Below are 22,074 nucleotides of genomic sequence, written 5' to 3' on the forward strand. Positions count from 1 at the left end.
GAAGATAATTATAATTAGATGAAAGATAATCATATTAATTAATTTAGAAATATTATATCAATTATCTCATAATTATTAACACTATCATTTTAAATTTTATATTATTCTTTAATTATTTATCTTTTTCTTACTGTCAACTATAATTATCAATAGTAATCACATGAAAGCATATGTTTGTCGGGAAGCAATATGCCAACAATCACATATTCATTCTTCACCCCCAATATATGTCAAAGATGAGTAACATAGAGAATCTAATCGAGTCAATAGAGATTAATCTAGACCTATTAAATCATTTTTGTAGGTGTAAGACCCACTATCATTTGTCTAGAATATAATAATTTGACCCATACACCTTAATAAAACAGAGGTAATTAACAATAAATAATAAATTAGAATCACCATCACAACTGAAAACACATTCATAAATATAGTTTACAACTTGTTTAGTAGATTCATAAAATATTATATCTTGAAAACAACTACGATTGACTGATTACATCATAAAACAAAATATTAAATTCTAATTTCACGAGTTTGGAGCTGATCTTCTGATGCTAATTTCATGTCTCATGTTCCTCCAGCTGCTAAATAAAAATAATAATAATTGGGGTGAGATAAAATATCTCAGTGAGATCTAAAAATAAAGGGAAAAACAATCTCAAGGAGTTTCTTTCATAAAAGTGTATAAAACGTAAAAAAAATAATTATACATCTCATGATAAAGATATTATTATTATTATTATTATTATTATTATTATTATTATTATTATTATTATTATTTTGAATTAAGGACTTAGGATTAAGGACTTAGGATTAAATTATTATGAGTTTCGTATATTGCCTAAAGTTATTTATAATTGTTATGAATGAAAAAATGCAGTTTATATATGACATAACAGGTGCACTTCATACAAAACATTTCAAGTTTGTACAATATCATTAATCAAATCATGCATGGCCTTACTCACGGTGGGACATTTAGGTTATTCCAGGCATGGAATAATAGGTAAAGGAGAACAATCAGGATGCTGATTGGGGTTTGGCCAGACCACCTTTACCAATTAGCACTCAATTATTTTAGTGACCCACATTAAGATATTGGGCGACTTTTCCTTATTCCAAAGGAAAAGATTTGAGGTCATGCATATGTTTTTGCACAATATACACACATATATAGACACGTATAATAATAATAATAATAATAATAATAATAATAATAATAATAGTAATAATAATAGTAATAATAATAATAATAATAATAATAATAATAATAATAATAATAATAATAACAATAATATTTTTATCATGAGATGTATAATTATTTTTTTTTCACGTTTTATACACTTTTATTAAAAAAACTTCTTGAGATTATTTTTCCCTTTTATTTTTAGAGCTCACTGAGATATTTTATCTCACCCCAATTAATATTATTATTATTTTTATTTAGCAGATGGAGGAACATGAGACATAAAATTAGCATCAGAAGATCAGTTCCAAACTCGTGGAATTATAATTTAATATTTTGTTTTATGATGTAATCAGTCAATCATAGTTGTTTTCAAGATGTAATATTTTATGAATCTACTAAACAAGTTGTAAACTATATTTATGAATGTAGTTTTTAGTTATGATTGTGATTCTACTTTATTATTTATTGTTAATTACCTCTGTTTTATTAAGGTATATGGGCCAAATTATCATATTCTAGACAAATGATAATGAGTCTTACAAAAGACCTCTTTGCTTTCTTATGTAATAGGGCTGTTTAAATGCCTTATACAACGCTTATTGCCAAAGCGCTGTAAAAGACCTCCTTATTTTATTTTTAAAGCACCGTAAAAGACCTCCTTATTTTATTTTTAAAATTTGGAAAGCATATTTTTAAAAGTCTTTTACAGTGCTTTGGCAACAAACGCTTTAAAAGACCCTTTTAACTTGGTATAAAACAAAGTTCTGTGACCTCCTTATTTTTTTTAAAAGAATTTTATAGCGCTTATGGACAAAAGCGCTGTAAAATTACGAGTTATATTCAGTTCAGTTCAAGTAAAATACCTAGATTTGGATTTTTTTTTCCAAATAATTATTTAACTACATATATATATCAATGCTAAATTACATGATCAGCTCATATTGGGATGATCAATTCAAGTTCAAGATAAATTCTCAGTACTCAAACAAAGCTTTTTCAAGTTCAATATAAGCCGAAAATCAGTTATGGCAAGTCAAACATACACTTAAATTACAGGAACTTAGTATCAAATACAGTTCAAGCTAAATACTAAAATGCTCAATTCTAGCAGGTCAAACAATTAAATTAAATGAACTCAGTTCAGATTACATGACTTATACAAAACAATTAAACACATTAAGATGCCCTTCTTCTTTTCCTAGTGGGATTCACATTTTTTTGTCCATTAACGATACGAAACGATGGATTAATCCAAGTTCCCTCATCATGATCATCTCTAAGATATAAACCATCATCAGTTGAATCAATTTCATGTGGTTGTGATGTTGCAAATAAAAGATCATTACCAACATCTTCATCATTATTGTTACCATCACTTATTTTATTGGTAGATAGGACAACAAACCATTTATCATCAGCATGATCAGTGGCATAAAACACTTGTTGAGCTTGCGACGCTAAAATAAAAGGCTCATATTTCTATCCCACCCTATTAAAATCGACAAGCAAGAACCTTGACTCATCAATCTGGACGCCATTATTATTATCGACCCACTTGCAACCAAATATGGGAACACAAAACATTGTGTAGTCTAACTCCCATATGCGCTCGATAACCCCAAAATATGATATATTTGCATATATTGGGTTTTTGTCTTTTGCACTTGAGACATGCATTGCTTAAGCTACGAGAGTGACTCTGCTATTTTGCATAGTGGTTTGATCATCTTGTTCTTTGGTATAAAATGTGTAGCCGTTAATTACATAACCGGTGTATGAAAAGACATATAAACTCGAACCATTTTCTAGCTACCTCAATCTCTGTGAAATTGATTCGAGGTCTATATCAAGCTTTGACTTTACGTGATTATTTAACCATTTATAAAACTTCGATTGTGCTCTCGAGTTATCCAATTTTGATTCATATTCATGTTCAAACTAGATAACTGATCCATGTGTATTTGAACATACGGTTGAACCTCATCATCATTGTGCATAACATACAATCGTGCCTGCTCCCATTCTGTCCTTGAAATAGTCATTAGTCTCTTTCCAATTATCCATTCTCTTGATATTCTTCCCGAATGACGAGACATGGGAAGCCCTATGGATTCAACATTTGACAAATATTCAGTACAAAATTCAGCAGCTTCTTCGACAATGTATCGTTGAGCAATACAACCTTCTGGCCGACTTCTACTTTTTACGTACCCTTTTAATATTTTCATATATCGTTACATCGGATACATCCATCTCATATAAGCTGGCCCACAAAGTTGTGTCTCCTTAACAAGATGAACAGTAAGGTGAACCATTTTATCAAAACACGAAGGTGGGAAATACATTTCAAGCTCACACAAAGTAACAACAATTTCCCTCTACAATGTCGGTAATTTATAAGGATCGATCACTTTACTACAAATTTCTCTGAAGAAGAAACATAATCTAGTTATGGCTCGTCGAACTTTTTTAGGTAAAATGGAACGTATACCTATCGGTAGCAAATGCTCCATTAGAATATGACAATCATGGGTCTTCAAACCTTTTAACTTGAGGTCTTTCTTACAAACTAAATTTATAATGTTTGAAGAGTATCCTTCTGGAAATTTACATTAAACATTTTTTTCCTTTCTAAATAGAGTATGCGCGACTGGAGGTAGATATGTGCGATTTCCTTTCTTTACGTGACCCAATTCATTTCTTATTCCCATATCGACCAAGTCCAATCTTGCATCGATGTCATCTTTAGACTTTCTTGGAACATTGAGTAACGTGCCAATAACAATATCAAATACATTTTTTTCAATATGCATCACATCGAGGAAATGTCTTTTATACAATGACTTCTAATATGGCAATTCAAAGAAAATTGAATTTTTCTTTCACCCAGTTTTGACCAGCTCTCCCGCAAAAGGTTTGCCAAATTTATTGGTCAAACTTTGTACTTTTTCAAGTATTTGATATCCAGTCGGTGCTAAAGGAGCTTTACATTCCTTTGATTTTCCATTGAATGCATTTCTCCACCCACGATACTGATGACTATAAGGTAAAAATCTACGATGTCCAAGAAATACATTCTTCCTACAATGTTTTAACCGCATCCAATTTGTACTATCTTCACATATAGGACATGCACACTGACTGTTAATGCTATACCTTGATAAATTACCATATGCTGGAAAATTATTAATTGAGCCGAACAACATAGCCCTCAAATTGAAACATTCTTTCTTATATCCATCATAAACTTCCACACCAGTCTCCCACATATTTTTTAAATCTTCAATTAAAGGAGTCAAGCACACGTCGATATCATTCCCCGGTTGTTTGGGTCTAGAAACTAACAGAGACAACATCATAAACTTACGCTTCATACATAACCATGGAGGTAGGTTATAAATCAACAAAATCACAGGCCACGTGCTGTGTGAGATGCTTTGAAGACCATGTGGATTCATTCCATCAGTAGAAAGTGCAATTCGTAGATTTCTTGACTCTATCTCGAATTTAGGATACTCGTGATCAAATTTAGCCCATTGTGGAAAATCTGCAGGGTGTCAAAACTTTCCATCTCTAATTCTTTCATCTGCATGTCATGTCAAGTGTTTTGAATCTTCTTCACTGCGATACGTGCGCCTAAATCTTGGTATTATAGGAAAATACCACACGACTTTTGTTGGAGTAGATTTTTTCTTCTTATATCGAGAGACATTGCATTTCGGACACGCCATTAGTAATTCATATTGGTTTCGAAATAAAATGCAATCTTTAGGACACGCATGAATCCTTTCGTAACTAATGCCAATAGAGCACAAAATTCGTTTAGCCTCGTAGGTTCGACTGGGAAGTTCATTATCATCTGGCAACATATCTTTTAAGAGTGTTAATAATTATGTGAAGCTTTTATCAGACCATCCATTACTCGCTTTTAAGTTGTACAACTTTAATATCGCCGATAGTCTTGTGAATTTAGTACAACCATTATATAATGGTTTCTCTGCATCACTCAACAAACTCTCAAACATTTTAGGACAATCCCGAAGATCTTCTTCAACTACTTTTGCAATCTCCTCAACTCGGTCCGGCTTATATGTATATGTGTCGAAATCAGTTGAAGCATATGTCGAACCATTCTCAAAATTAATGTTTCCCTTTTTTTCTTCTCACCATGTCTTATCCAACATGTATAGCTTTGATCAATTTCATGCCATAATAAATGTCATTCCAATTCATCTTCTCTAACGCGTTTTCCAAAACAACATTTTAAATAAGAACAAACGACTCTATTTGGATCTTTTACATTCTTCACTGCAAACTCAACAAACTCATTCACTCCATTTTCATACTCTTTTGACAATCGATTGGTAGACATCCATTTTCGGTCCATATTATATGACCTATATAAATGCAGTTACACAAATAATAAGCTACTGATAACATTATACCAATATATAGTACACATATCTAATATTGGAAAATGGAAACCAAGGTCCAAGTCTGATTTCAAAACATAACAGATCAACAAATTTTAAAAAAGAATAGATTTTATATGATTTATTATGTAACTATTTGTTAGTTTTAGTGACAACAACAAATTAATAAATACAGTATCTGAGACAACGTATCCAATTTTTTTTAAAGGAGGAGCAGTAGATGGTCGCACAGTACGTAGAGGAGATGAGGGTTCCCAGAGTAGAGGAGATGAAGGTTCGTAAATTTGTTTTAAATTTATTTTTATTTATTTAAAGTAAATGATTTTTATTTAAACCGAATGATTTTACCGCACTTGTGTAATAAGCGCTCTAATAGGTCCTTTAATTATGTGAAAGTGCAAGGCTTTTACAGCGCTTTCACAAAAAGCGCTTTAAAAGCCATGTAACATAAGGTGGGGGCACTACATTTTATAGCGCTTGTGTTTAAAGCGCTCAAAAAGAGTTGTAGAAGCTATGGGAGAGCGCTTCAATTTACAGCGCTTTTGCAAAAAGCGCTGTAAAAGGGTTGTAAGCATTATGTGCAAGCGCTATGTGACCCTATATGACCATACAACAGCGCTTGTCAAAAAAGCGTTGTTGTATCCTCCGTTATTTTTTAAACAAATCTACAACATCGCTTGTATTTAATAAGCGCTTTAAAAGACGTGCTATAAAATGTTATTTTTGGTGTAGTATATATTAGTTTTTTGAGTGAGTGGTTTGGTGGAGCAACGAAATATATGGTTTGCCGAGTTTAAAAATCATTTAAAATTCTAATAATAATCAATGATACTTTTTAAAAGTAGAAGATCACTGTTCTATTCGTTTTGTGGTTATGACATCATTCATGTTAGTTTGGACAATTTAGTTTACTGGGAGTATATTTGTGTTTTGTTGTTTTTATGAAACTAATCAACTCATTTTTTCAACTGTGAGAATGAAGAGCATTATGAACTTCTACTTTTGATGAAACATTTTTCGTCTTCATTGAAGTTTGGAACACTTTAAATATATATAGTGCACTTAGAATTTGCCTAATATTTTAGATTGTAACTAATTGGGTTAGTTAGAATCATTAGGGTTATTAGGTTAGAGTTAGTTCCTTTTATATTGTGTAATTTGTACTTTATAGCATATGTTAACGTATGTTATATATATATTCATATTAAGGATAACGAGGTTAATAAATTTAACAGCACTTTTAATCCTTCTATTTTTACTAATTTATAAAATTGGTTCTCTTATTTTAAAAGTTAATAGGTTTGATCTCTCGTCTGATTTTTTTAATTAAAAAATAATGACATGTGATATTTTAAATAGTATAACATATAATACGGTTAACACCCATGAAATTGAAATAAAACATCGTAAAAACATTGATTTTAACTTCGAATTTTTTTTATATTTTTAATTAAATTAATGACATATAAATAATTAATGCATCTAGATGGTTCTATATCATAAGTTTGTACGTCAAATCGTCAAATCGTCATTTTTGGTTCAAAAATATGAGAAAGAGAACAAAACTCTCGAGTTTAAAATAAGATGATCAATTTCGTGAATTAGTAATAATAGAGAGCCCAAAACTACAATTAAACCTTATTAATATGAAATCTTTTTAGTATAGTTATATTGAAATATTTTTAGTGACAATTTTAACATTTGGATATTCAAGATTAAGGTTTTAAATAAAGGAATGTCACGAATAAAACAACTGACAAAACGGTATTGGTAGCCTCTGTTACCGTTATTCTCGATTTTAAAATAGTAAAAAAGTCGAGGAAAACGGCCACGACGAAACCTCTTTCAGAAAAATTATATTTAAAAATCTTGTTTGTTCCAATCCATAGGATATAAAAGCATCTTTTCAATATAGATCATCAAACCATTTTACCTCCTTCTTCGATTCTAACTTTCTCTCATCTTTCAAATAGCATTATACATTATATGATGTCGAATAAGTTTTGTGCAATGTTATGATTAATTCATACCGCAACAATTACAATTCACATTGCAATATATATAAAGGCCAAAATCACAAAATTAATCCTTTACACGATCGTAACTGCGACAATTATTTAAATATGTTCAAGATCAATATTTTTTTAAGTTGCATTTCTTTCTTGGCAATATGATGTCTATCGACGATAGGTTTGTAAGATGCTTATAGATTTAGTCTTGTGTGCAATCATGGAAAATAAATATGCTTCTTACTATTTGTTGAGTGTTTGGTATAATGCATATTGCTTCTAATTTGATTTTTCAGTTTTGCTTCTAGTGTCATTATAATGATCTAAAAAAATATGTAGTATCAGTTGTACACTTTTCATGCTCCTAAATAATGATAGAACTCAACTTAAGACTATAAACATAGTATTAACTCCACAATAAATAAAAACATAAAAATAAATGCCATTGAATTTGGAAGACATATTCACTCCAGATAGGAACTATATATTGAAGTTATTTATATTGCCTACACAAGAAGTCCATAAACAATGGATCAAAAATGCATGGCATTCATTAAACATCCTTATAATGACACACTTAAATAAACTTAATCATTTAATTCATTGATGTCTTCCATAAGAATGAGAATGAAGGCATAATGAGAATGACATATCAAAATTAGGATGGACGTTACAATGGACTACCTTTATAAATGATTTACTGTAGATCAATATTTAAAAGTCGTTTGAAACTCTAATAACTATCAATGACACTCCTCAAAATTGGGTCTTTATGGCTCATAAAATGACTTGATTGATGCTAGTTCGATAAAAATAAGATAAACGAATGTGTCTCCCAAAACTCAATTTGTTAAACCGACACCAACCAGGTCACCGTCTCAACCATAAATATGAAGAGAGCTTGTAACTTATACTTTTGAGAAGCGTCGTTGATCATCGATAATATTTGGAGTGACTTCTAAGCATTGATCTATGATGGACCACCTATAATAGAAGCAAGTGTAATCATTGGTATTAAGGTTATTAGATCAAAAATATGAATTTCTTTAAATCAGCCTCACTATGTTGAAAAGATCTTAAAGAAATCTGTCTGCACATCATATGATCCAAGTGTCAAACTCTTCAAAAACATTGGTAAGTGTGTTAGATAAATTGAATATGCGAGCATCATTGGCAGCCTCAAGTATGCCATTGATTGTACCATATTTGACATTGCCTACAACGTGAGACCATTGTTCAGGTTTATTAGTAGACCTAGTATAAAGCATTGACAAAATATTGACAGGGTAGTGAGATGCCTAAAAAGAACCATGAACCTTGGATTACATTATAAAAGATTTTCCATTGTCCCTTAAGGATACAATGATGATGATTGGAACACCTTATCAGATGACTCTAAAACAACCAATGTCTATATATTTAGCATAACTAAGGTGTTGTATCTAGAAAGTAAATAAACATATTGATTTGTCTCGGTCCAATATAGAGTATGAAATGATAGCACTAGTAACCGTTGGTGAAGAAGTTAATTGGTTAAGATGTTTGCTAGTAGAGATTCCTTTGTGGGAAAAGTGATATCAGTTGTGTTGATCCACTGTGATAGTACTATGGTTATTGCAAAAAGTTGAGTATCGTTACTATAACGTAAGAGACGAAAAATATGACATAAGCACAATATTGTTAGAGAGTTACTCTTAAAATGAAGTCTAAGAGCGAATCATGTACACATTGATGAAATCTTAGATGTTTCTTTGACCAAAGGATTAGCTAGAGAAGTCATAATCACATCTAAAAGGATGAGGCTATTGCCTTTAGATCAATGAGTCACTTATTATGGTTATTCAGCCTAAAAAATTAGAGAGGTTTAATGGGTAATAACAAGTTGTGAAGTGATATGAACATTCTATTATAAATCAAAGAAGCATGATTCCTAAAAAGGGCGAAAGGACGATGTAATATAAACTCTTAATGAGATATATACTCTATGTGGACTAGAGTGTCTAGATACATGAGTATTATTGATAGACTCACCTATGTGAATGTGGAAGTGGGACCGCCTCTCGTGGAATATCATGACCTGCATTTATCTCTATACTACCATATTATGAATTTCTCATCTCAAGTATTCGTAAAATCCATTTCCGTTTCAAAATACAAATCGTAAAGAAGTTTAAAGTTGATCAAGCAATAAAAAGCATTAAGCACATATATGAGAAAAATAATTCTATAAACTCATTCATATAACTAGAAATCAAATCAGACAAATAAAGGTTTCACCTTGTTTCACTCGTCCCTAACAAATATGATTTTATTACTCAAGACAAATATACAAAAGATAGAGATTAAAGAAGAATTACAAGAAATATTTATAAATGATTCTTGATAAAAATCTTTCGTTGGTGTTAGAACCAACCTACTATGAGATTCTCTACTAGATCATAAGTCTCCAAACTTCAAAATAGCCAAAAAGATTCATTGAAAGTGAGAAAAACACACTTTTATGCATTCTGCAGCGTGTCGTGTGTCCTAGAGCCGCTTTAGCGCTTCTGGACATAAGTAAAATGTCAAAATACTATAGAAATTTGCCCCAGGTGCCAGCGTTTGCGCTCCAGCACACATCATCTGTTGTCTGACTTTAACTGGATTTTCTCCTCATTTGAGTCCAAAATTGGTTCCAATTGCACTTGATTTGACTCCAATTGGACATCTACAACTCTGGGTATTGCTGAAATACTCCACACATGTCATGTTGATTTCTTACCAAAATCCAGCACTGCCCTAAAACAACAAAACAACGCAAAACTACGAAAAATCTTCACTTAATCAAGGAAATAAGAACATAAATATTTCATTAAATTCATGAACTAAAATCGACAAACTATATCAAATAACTCCTTAAATTAACAAATGACGAAAGATAAATAAGACTAAAAACAATTAAAAATATGCACATGATAAAGAGTTATCACAACTTCAAACTTAATCTATTGCTTGTCCTCAAGCAACAATTAAATTCAAATTGGGTACCAATTAAAATAAAGCTTTAACTCAATTTTTCAAATCAAGTCAAACTCAATCCTAAAAGTTCATGTTACTTTCATTCATCATGCTTAAGGGTTGTTTAAGATATCAAAACACATAAGTTGGAAAATTAGAACCACACATTTAGAATTCATCTATTAAGTTCAACTCTCTATTCAAACAATCTCACGGAAATTTCTCTCAAGTGTTTAGCAAGAGTTATGCATTTATCACTCAAGTCCTAGAACATGTTTCAACCTACCATAGGCTTGAAAAATTCTAGTTAGCAATCACAATGCAAAAAACACATACATTTTATGAGGACTTTTGGGTTGTAATGGGACTTAGGTAAAGGTATGACATTTTGAGATAATAGGCTTTACTACTTGGAGTTAGGTACACATTTCAAATTATTCTACCTTTTTTTTCCCACACTTTCATTGTGGAGATTCCCAAACATTGGAAAAAGAACCAAGGAATTGATATTCATCAAAGTACACAAATTGATTTCTTCTTCTTCTTCTTCTTCTTCATTTTCTACATCCCCAAACTAAGAAATTTACCAAGACGAGACAAAACTTTTACTACCTAACTCCAAGTAAGGTGATTTAATTAAAGTCATGTCTTTGGCTTGTAATGTGGCTAGTAACTGAAAGAAAAGAGTAAGACTCAAAGGGGCTAGTAAAGGATAAAATTTTCACATAGTATTTATAAAGGCTCAAACGATTAAACAAAATTGATTCAGTGTATGCTTAAATCACAAGTGATGCAAGTCATAATTAGTGTTAGTTCTGACGGGATAACACATATTTGGACAATCACACAACAGAGAATTAAAGTGTTTAGACTTAAAAACTCACATCTAGGATAACAAGAGAGGGTATGAACTATCAAAATGATGCATAAGTGAAACTCATCAAATTGAACAATGAACATAATCGAAGAATTATAATTTAAAACTTGGAATCACAAAGAAATAACTTAAGACTAACTTTAAGTTGTTAAAATTTTTACATCATAGTACATGTTAACACACAATTAAAACAATCAAATTCAAATAACAAAAATAAGATTGCAAAAATAAAAGTTACCTCTACCTATGAGTTGCCTCCCACGAAGCGTTTCTTTAACGCCACTAGCTTGATGTCTCATCCACTATCAAGGTGGAATATATAACACAAAGAAAACATCTTATTTCTTCTTTTTGTCCCTCAATTATGCGTAATTCTGTAGATATAAGACAGGTATCATATTTTCCAATACTTGTAGTAGAATATAATCATTAAAATCTTACATGCTCTATAGTGGATAGTTATCTCAAACAAAGAATAAACAAACCACTAGCAGACGACATTAGCAAACTCAACAAATTAAAAAAGAAGAAAAAAATTAAAAAAGATGAGTTTTTTTTCTAATTTAAAAATAAAACAAAAAACAAAAAATTTATTGCAAAGCAAAAAAATTTAAATAAGTAAATAAATTATAACTCAATGGTGATATGGCGATCGCCGACAACGGCGCCAAAAACTTAAAAGCGTTTCAACAAGTATATTGAATCATTACAAATAATAAATAAAACGGTAATACCGAGTATCGAACTTGAGGATTGTATTATACTATCGAATTACGCTTAATTAATAAAATTGAACAAAAAGTTTTTGAATTGATTGAAATAATTTTTGAAACTAACAAGAGTGATAGTTTTGAACTTTTTCAATAAGAAACATGTTAGGGATGAGCTTAACTTCGAATTCAACTTTGGTTTCTAATTTGATCTTAGTTACTAGTTTCCTGTATTTATCTATGAATGGATTCTCTTTATTCATCTTGTCCTAATTGTCTTTATTGTTCTTGCCCTAATTCCTTAGCGGAAGAACCTTTAATTCCAAAGTAACCTCTAATTCCTTAGTGGATTTAAGATTAGAATTTAAGTTTTGCAGTGCAATTATTCTCTTATTAAACTATTGACTCTTCAAATAATTCAATTGGTTTTATGACATTCATCTATCTATAGACTACAATATCATGAATTTCTCATCTCAAGCATTCGCAAAATTCACTTCCGTTTTAAAATAAGAATCATAAAAAAGTTTAAAGTTGATCAAGCATTAAATACACAGATGAGAAAAATAATTCAATAAATTCACTTATATAACTAGAAATCAAAGCAAACAAATAAGGGATTAAATAAGAATTACAAGAAAGATTCATGAATGATTCTTGATAAAACTCCTTCAATGGTTTTGGAACCAGTCAGTCTCTTATGAGTTTCTCTGTTAGGGCATAAGTCTCTAAACTTCAAAATAGCCAAAAGGATCCCTAGAAAGGGAGAAAAACGTACTTTTATGCATTATGCAGCGCGTCATGCGCCCCAGTGCTCCTAGACATAAGAAGAAAGTCAAAATATTGTAGAAATGCACCCCAGACTCAAGCATTTGCGCTTTAGCATACAATATCTGTTGTTTGACTTTTACTGAACTTTCTCCTCTTTTGAGTCTGAATTTGGTTCCACTCTCTTCATGAAAGTTGTGGCTATGGATCTTAGCTTTAATTCTAACTTGATTTGACTCAAATTGGACATCTACAACTCCATATATGGTTGAAATACTCCACACATGTCATGTTGATTTATCATAAAAATCCAACACCTCAACGAAACAACGCAAAACTAAGAAAGATATCTACTGAATCAAATAAACAAGGACATAAACATTTCATTAAATTCAAGATTTAAAATAGAAAAAAAATATATCAAATAATTCTTTAAATTAACGAATTATTAAAGATAAATAAGATTAAAAACAATGAAAAATATGCATATGATTTAGAGTTTTCAACACCCTACGAAAATGTTGTGTGTGAGTTTGATGTCAAAGATAGAGTTCAAGACTACGAGTCACTCTAGTTGAATCTGAATTTGAGTCTTATTGGTTTTGCACAGGTTCGATTCAGAAGACACACTTGTTGGTGCACAATCATATAGAAACATTTTACGCTACTTCAAAAACTATTTTTTAAATTTAAGTGGGGAATTGTTGGAACTTAAGTATGTGCGAATTGAAAAAAATCTAGAGTGCCATATTAGAAAGTGATAAATTTATTTTTATAGGATTTTAAGAGGGTATTTACTCTCAATTTTATTTTATAGTTTTGATGTCAACTTCTTCTTATTTATTCATTTATTTATGATATTTGCAGAATTTATCATGAGATGATAAAATAAGTCAAATTGGTAAAATCTACTAAGTTTTTAGTGCAAAAAAACTTATCAAGTTTATTCCAATTAATGAGTACAAGAAAGAGGTTTGTTGCACACTTTAAAGGTTGAATTTTATGATAACAAAATATTGCTAAAGAAAGGAGGAAGGTTGTTGCCTAAGAAGGGGAAGGTTGTTGCAAAAAATTATGATATTCTTGTTATTATAAAGAGGATAAATGAGAAACAGAAAAAGAGAGGAGCCATACACTAGAAATAGAATCGGAGAAGCAGAAGAAATTAGAGAAAGAAAATAACAACAAACATTTTGAAAGTTATAGAGTGTTTGGAGCTGAAGTAAAATGTCTCAAATTTTGGAGCAATTTTGAATCTTAGACTTGGAGTAAAATGTCTCACACCCTTTGAGGGTTTTATTTCTTTTTCCTTTAATTGATGAACATTTCTATTATTTATTTTATCTTATATATGTCAATGAGTAACTAAGCTATCTTCTAGAGTCTTTGGTGAATCTTGTGATTAAGATACCTTTTTAATATGTCTTAGTTTTAAATTCTAATTTTATTTGAGATTTTTGTTATTTATCTCAATTAAATTATTCTATTGTTTTATTTACATGTTTGGGATGACCAACATTTTCATGCCTTAATCAATCAATTGACTAGTGACCAACTAAAATTAATTGGTAGATCTATAGGATAATTGAGATTAGAATTCTTGTATGATCAAGCATAGATACTAATCTTTCAATCATTCAACCTCTTGGTTCTTTATGCTTTCTCTTAATTAGATTTTTTGTATGATCAATCACAGAATTAATTTAGGTAAAAGAATATTACATTGAATGAAGAAATTTTTTTAATAGTTTTACTTTCAAAGTAACCCCTAATTCCTTAGCGACATAACCTTTATTTCCAAAGTAACTCCTAATTCCTTAGTAAATTTAGGATTAGAATTAAGCTTTACAGTACATGAGTTCTCTTATTAAATTATTGTCTCTGAAAATAATTCGATAGGTTTCATGACATGCATCCATCCCTAGACTACAATGTCATAAATTTATCATCTCAATCATTCGTAAAGTACAATTCAATTTCAAAATATGAATCATAAAACAATTTAAAGTTGATCAAGCAATAAAAAACATTAAGCATAAACTCATTCATATAACTAGAAATCAAATCACACAAATAAGGGTTTCATCTTGTTTCACTAATCTCTAACAAATAGGGTTTAATTACTCATAACAAAGATACAGAAGATATAGATTAAAGAAGAATTACAAGAAAGATTCATGCATGATTCTTGATAAAACTCCTTCAATTGTGTTAGAAGCAGCCTCCTCTGAGTTTCTTTGCTAGGTCACAAGTCTCCAAACTTCAAAATAGCCACACACACACACACACAAAAAAAGAAACCTAGAAAGTGAGAAAAATATATTTTTATGCATTTTGCAGAGTGTCATGCACTTGCCATGGGCGCTCCTGGCCAGAAGCAAGATGTCAAAATACTGCAGAAATGTGCCCCTGGCGCACACATTTGCGCTCCAACACACAACATCTATTGTCTGATGTTTACTGCATTTCTCTCCTATTTTGAGTCTGAATTTCATTATGGTGCCTTCATGAAAGATGTAGTTATGAATTTGAGCTTTCATTTGCACTTGGTTGGACTCCAATTAAATTTCTACAACTCCAGAAATAGCTGAAATACTTACCCTAATTTTGCACTACATTAAAACAATGAAACAACGTCAAACTACAAAAAATCTCTATTTAATCAAGAAAATAAGAATATAAATATTTAATTAAATCTAAGAATTAAAATCAACAAACTACATTAATATAACTTCTTAAATTAACTAATGATTAAAAATATATAAGACTAAAAACAACAAAAAATATACATATAATGAAGAGTTATCATAATCTATTTACACAATTATTGACACTATTGCAAAACATCGTAAAGAGAATGGCTTAGTCTACAACTCAATTTAGTAATATATTTAGTAGTTGAAACTTATTTTTGAAAACTTTCTTTTGATCCGAAAACAACCCTATATAAGATTAATATTCAAAATGCATAAAAATGATTACAATGTTGATGTGACCTAGGATATAAAAACTTCTTTTGGCCCGTAACTGGATGTGCAAAAATTCAATTTTTTGTTGAAAAGTTTCACCAATCTCAACCACATATTGGATAGAATCTTTTCGTGTCATTATTTACCATACCCACGTGAGGGTGAGGTTAAAGTCTTATATCATGATATGAATGAGTGGTTACTATCATTTGCAACAAACAAAACCACATGTAAACAAAGCGTAAATGAGGCCTAATTATCTCTCTAACACAACCGCTTCCTGAGATCAAAGTCTTAGTCATTTATTCGTTCTTTTTATGATAAAGTGGAAAATTAACAACAACAACAAAATAAAGAACTAATCAAGAGAGATCACTCTACGATCATCATCTAATAATAATTTAACAAAAGAAGATTAATCAATTCAGTCGAACTAAACTCTATCATGACTAATATTAGCCATTAATATCATCAAAATTCCACTAAACACAAACAATCCATATAAAAATTTATTTGTTGTATAAAAAAATTATATAACACGTCATTAAATCTTAATTCAACGGACAAATATCGATATTGTTAAGTTTGACGTTTTGTCTCGGTTCAAATTTGTGACTTTAAAGTTGGGTAAGTTAATTTTGATGAAATTTATTATCTCTTATATATATATAATTAAGTTTAATTTTTATGCACTCCTAACATTAAAAGTTTTATATTATCCATAAATTTTAATCAATTATATGCGTGATTTTAAAAATAATATTATAAAACTTGAATATTTTTAATGATCTATTCATCGTAAATGATTGATATTATAAAAATTATTTAACTTAATAGTATATATATATATATATATATATATATATATATATTGAAGAAGAATTTAATTGATATATTAGGTCAGTATATAGAATTTTTACATTGTCAATCAATTAAAATTATTTGATTATTAGTAATATTTAATTTTTATTATAACTATTTATAAAATTAAGATATTGATTATAATTTCGCGTAAAATTTAAGAACACCATAATACTATGAATAACAAAGAACCCCACGGCCCACACCATCAATACCCATCATTATTAGAAAGTTAGAATTCATACCCCTTAAATTCTATTTATACTTCCCAAAATGTTAAAAACTCAATTTTATCCTTATAATATTCATTCAATTAATGGTAAAAAAATATTATTCTAAAATCGTACTCCTCACTAAAATTTTCGATAAGTAACATTTTTCTCTAAAAAATTCGGTACACAATTTCTAACTAGCGCAAATTTCCTTTTTATAATTTATTTATAGGAAATTTCAAAGCACAAAATTTTCGCGATAGTATAAACCAGAAATTTCACCAACAAAACTTTCGGTACATTATTTATACTACTAGAAATTTTGTGCCTTGAAATTTGGGTAGTTACTTTATTCTATCAAAAATTTGTGCCTTGAAATTTCCGACAGTTACTTTATTTTACCGAAAATTTGTATGTTGAAATTTGAAATTTCTGTACGAATAATTTTTTTAATTTGTTTTTGAAAGTAGGGATGGAAAAAACACCACCATACATACCGGTGTTAATTTTTTTTTCCCTGATTTACTTTTATTTATAAAAAAAAAATATGTACCCAAAATTTCAAAGCACAAATTTTTTGTCGAAAAACAAAACTATCGAAAATTTCAAGGTACAAAATCTCTGGTAGTATAAATAATGTACCGAAAACTTTGCTGGCGAAAGTTTCGGTAAATAATTTATACTACTGGAAATTTTGTGACTTGAAATTTTCGGTAAACAAATTGTACCGCCGGAAATTGTGAAAAGGAAACTTCTGGTAGTTATAAATTATGTACATGATTTTTAAAGGAAAAAAAGTTACTTACCGGTAAATAATTTATACTATTAGAAACTTCGTGCCTTGAAATTTTCGATAAACAAATTGTATCACCAAAAATTATAAAAAGGAAATTTCTGATAATTATAAACTGTGTACATTATTTTTGGTCCTTTTTATTGAAAAATTTACATGTAATGTTTATTTATTGTTTATATTTCACCCTCAATTAAGGTTTCTTTTATGATAATTAATACACTGAGCTTCTTTTTTAATAAATTATTACACTGGGCGGAAGTTTATAATATTATTGAAAGAAATTATTTAATTCTCTATTGATTTGCATAATCACTTATTTTCGTGATAAACGACTAAATAAGAAAATAGTATAATCACTTCATTAATAAGATTAAGATTAGTTTGATTTTTTTTTAAGCAGATAATTAGTTTGATTTTTTTTAAGCAGATAATTAGTTTGATTTCGTCAAATACTGAAGAGAATTTAATGATTTTAGCTTGATACTTATTAAAACTGGCATAGTTGCTCCTGCAGATTAGATTAGATTTATTTATTTTACCTTTTTAATTAATTAAATATAAGTAAAAATATTTCGTTAATAACATATGATTTTAAAGAAATAATTATTTTAGTGACTATTTATTTGAAAATTTTATAATTAAATAAAATAAGTAAATTATAAATTTTTATTTTATCAAGAACATAAAGTGCACTTAGAAAAAAACAAATTATAAATTAAAAAGTTACTAAATAAAACTATATCAAAACTTTACAACAATGAAATACCAAAATTTGAATTAAGTATGACTTCTCTATTTAAATTGCCTATATGTTAAGTATAAATTTATTTACGTGTTTTCATGTAAAATATTTGACTATAAATATTATATTTTATTTATATTTTTAAATTTACATAGTTCCTAATTAATATAAATATGTAATATCCAAGGATAACAAAAAAAAATGAAAAATCAATATTACTTCCCGATGTTGCTCGAGATAGACATTATTGTACATATATCTTCAACATCAATCGAACTCTATACCATAACGACAAAATAACAAAATTAATAAATACATATAAAAATAAATCAATACATATTAAAATAAATCCCCCATTGTTATGGAAGGAAATCCACTTTATTTTTAAAAAGAAAAAATACTCCACAAAAATTTATTTACAAAATAAAAAGAGAGAAAAAAAAGTGTTTGAATGGTTCTTCAATTCTTCTCTCATTAAATAAATATTTCAAATTATTCCAAAAGTTCTACAGTTAATCATCGATAATAGAGAAAATCGACAATTATATTGAGAACACATCATCAAGATCACCATTTAAGCAGAGTCTCTTTGTGCCTATGATGATCGGGAATACCAGAAAAGAAAGGAATTCCAGTTGCCTCAATCCAATCACCACCATGGAAGAATTTGGATGGTGCAAACCAATGTGCAGCCTTTGCATTGAGGTTCCAAATACCTGCCCAATTTACACGTTTTGATTTGTCTGAACCAGGGCCAAAATTATGGTACTCAGCATAGAAGCAAGTGTCCATGCCAGAAGGTCCCTCTATTGTTTGCCATGGCAAATAGCCATCAGTATGAATCAAATCATCGATGAAAGCGTCCATTATGATAGTCCTAGAAAAGTTCTTCCATGGACGGGCGAGGTATGCCTTGTTGTCAAACCTCACTGGGTAGAACTCAGGATCAGATACAATGGAACCTCCTTGGATGACTATTGCTGATGGTTGGAATCTTTCCTTCCTTCCTTGTGCGGTCACAATGCATTGTTGGTTTGACATTGGCTTTCTGACAACAAATTTACAGTTTTGGAAAACAGCTAGGGCATTACCAAAGACAAAGTCAATGGTACCTGAAATGGTGCAATCACGGTAAAATTGACGCATAGTGTGTACATAAAGTGTGTCTTGATATCCATCCATTGAGCAATTGAAGAATATTGTCTTATCTCCTTGAACCCTTAGTGCCACTGCTTGATGTTTATGTGGGCCTGCTGAGTTCTCAAATCCCATGTTAATGGCCACAAAGTGATCTCCTTGAATAGCTGCAACCATATTCATAAACTACTCATTAGTTTATAATTCATACATCAAAATCTCTATAAAGTACTCATTTTTTTTATTACCATATAAGAATTAACTAACTTAAGATTATCAAGATTATAAATTGGAAGGAAATTAAAAGACAAAAAAGTTAGTAAGCATATGTATGAAAATAGACATACCAACAGAGGCGGTTCTATAGGTGTTAACGCCATCAATAAAGTTTTTGTTGCCAGTGATTATTGTCTTCTTCCCACCGTCACCAACAAACACAACGTGCGTCATATGTTTGGTAACTTCAACATACTCTGGGTAAACACCTTCCTTAATGTATATCACAAATGGTTTTTTGCTCTTCTCAGGTACCCGCGTCAATGCCTCATTGATGCTCTTAAAATCACCACTGCCATCTAAGGCGACAGTAACATTAGGCTTGTGTTTGAATACATTTTTCATAGCATTGTGCTGTTTATGATGATCAACCGAAGAAGGAGTCTCAGAATCATGAAGAAGGTGGCGTCTAAGAATATTTGTGGCATTCCAATCCGAGACCGTGTCGGCAAAATCTGAAATAATGGCAAGAGCATTGCTACTCATGTGTATGCTTGATGTTAATAACTCTTTCATCTTTGTACCAGCTTCACTAGTGGTGTTTTCAAATCCATCCAAACATGTATCCATATATGTAACAGCACCGTTAAGCCAAACCTTCAGATTCATAAGGATTTTGTCAATATTTTGTAGATCAAACTCATTAATTCCATCAAGTGACCTAGTGAATTCGTCGATTGAAAGATCCATAAGTTGTTTGCATGTATCAAGTGCATCCTTTGATCTAGGATCTTTCTCAACCTCGTGCAAGAGATCGGTTTCCTTAATTTTATCACCAATTCTTTTCATGGTAACATTAAATGCTATTTTGATAAGTTCTTTTGGATCAGTGACATTGTCAGCCTCAGCCTCTGCTATGAGGGTTTCCTCACATTCCTTCTTGTAATCAGTGGGATGACAAATTGTTTGAACTGCTTTCATAGTAGAAGCAACATGGTTCTTTTTGGTGTCTTCTATATTATCATCATAACCATTTTGATTGCGATATGTGCCAACGGTGACAGCAACAACCATAGCCACCAATAACACAGTAGATACGCCAATTATGGCGATTCTCCTTCCTTTATTTGTATCGTTTTCGGCCATAATATTGAGTCAATGAAGGTATTTCTGTTTTGCTAGTATATTATAAAACTATTTGAAATTAGTGAACAACAATTAAAATTGAAGTGGAGAATAGAAACAAGGTTGTAGAAACAATTGGAATCCTCCTTCAAAGTCGTTTGAAGAAGGTGTTAGACTTTTTTTTTTGTTTTGTTTACATTGATAAAAATAATGTGTTAGTTTGAAGAGTTTATAGTTATTTATTCAAAAAGAAAGGAAGGTGCTTTCACAAATTAGACGTTGATTAGGTCAAATGTGGTGAGGTTTAGCTAAAAGGTAGGTAGCTAGCTATATTTCCTTAAACAAACACAAAACACGGAGACAACACAATATCTATAATTTAGTATAACATTTTTTGATTTGTTGCCTAAAATAACTTTATATTTTTGTTTTTAGTATTGTTAGTCTATTTCTAATATATACTAAATTATATCTCATTGATCACCATGATGCCATTTTAGTATATAACTTCTTCCATACGTTCCTTTTTAATTACCATTTTAACTTATTTACACATGTCAATAAATCAATAAATATTTTTATTTTTGATAAAGTTATATTTTGTTTTTCTATTATACTCTTAATGATTTATTATCTCATTTCACAAATTTATCTCTCTATAATAAAATGTTAGAGAAAACTTGGAAAACACAATAATTAATATCATCTTAAATTTTTAAAATGACAAGCAATTAGGAACAGTAAATTTATTTAAAAATGACACTTTAAAAAGACCAAATAAACTAGTTGGTAAAACTTTTCTATATATATCTGAAAATTCTGATCGGAGTCTTTTATAAAACTATTTCACATTGGAAAATAATAAATAAATATTTTTTGCAGAGTTTATTAAGTAATTAATTTTCACTACGCGAAAAATGACATTTAACAGCGCCCATTTTACAGCGCTTGCTAAACACAAGCGCTGTTGTAATTATATTTTAAAAATAACGGAGCCTTTTACAACGCTTTTGTTCACAAGCGCTGTAAA

At 29.9% G+C, this 22,074-nt stretch overlaps 1 protein-coding gene across 1 annotated transcript; it reads right to left on the reverse strand.

Annotated features, from left to right (window-relative positions):
- Positions 1 to 18,755: 18,755 nt before the first annotated feature.
- On the reverse strand, positions 18,756 to 21,230 carry LOC101508650 (pectinesterase-like). The gene is made up of 2 exons (XM_004515464.4): positions 20,051 to 21,230; positions 18,756 to 19,870 (listed from the first exon to the last, which is right to left on the reverse strand). Exons 1-2 carry the CDS (start codon positions 21,063 to 21,065, stop codon positions 19,134 to 19,136), a joined length of 1,752 nt encoding a protein of 583 aa, XP_004515521.1. The 5' UTR covers positions 21,066 to 21,230; the 3' UTR covers positions 18,756 to 19,133.
- Positions 21,231 to 22,074: the final 844 nt, after the last annotated feature.

Source organism: Cicer arietinum, chromosome 6 (genome assembly GCF_000331145.2).
Source record: "Cicer arietinum cultivar CDC Frontier isolate Library 1 chromosome 6, Cicar.CDCFrontier_v2.0, whole genome shotgun sequence".
Lineage (NCBI taxonomy): Eukaryota > Viridiplantae > Streptophyta > Magnoliopsida > Fabales > Fabaceae > Cicer > Cicer arietinum.

Bases quoted from the DNA above. Each gene is read 5' to 3' on its own strand.
- LOC101508650 (XM_004515464.4), bottom strand. From the start codon at position 21,065: ATGGCCGAAAACGATACAAATAAAGGAAGGAGAATCGCCATAATTGGC. The intron at 19,871-20,050 runs GTATGTCTATTT...ATATGGTTGCAG, and splicing joins CTATAGAACCGCCTCTGTTG to CTATTCAAGGAGATCACTTT.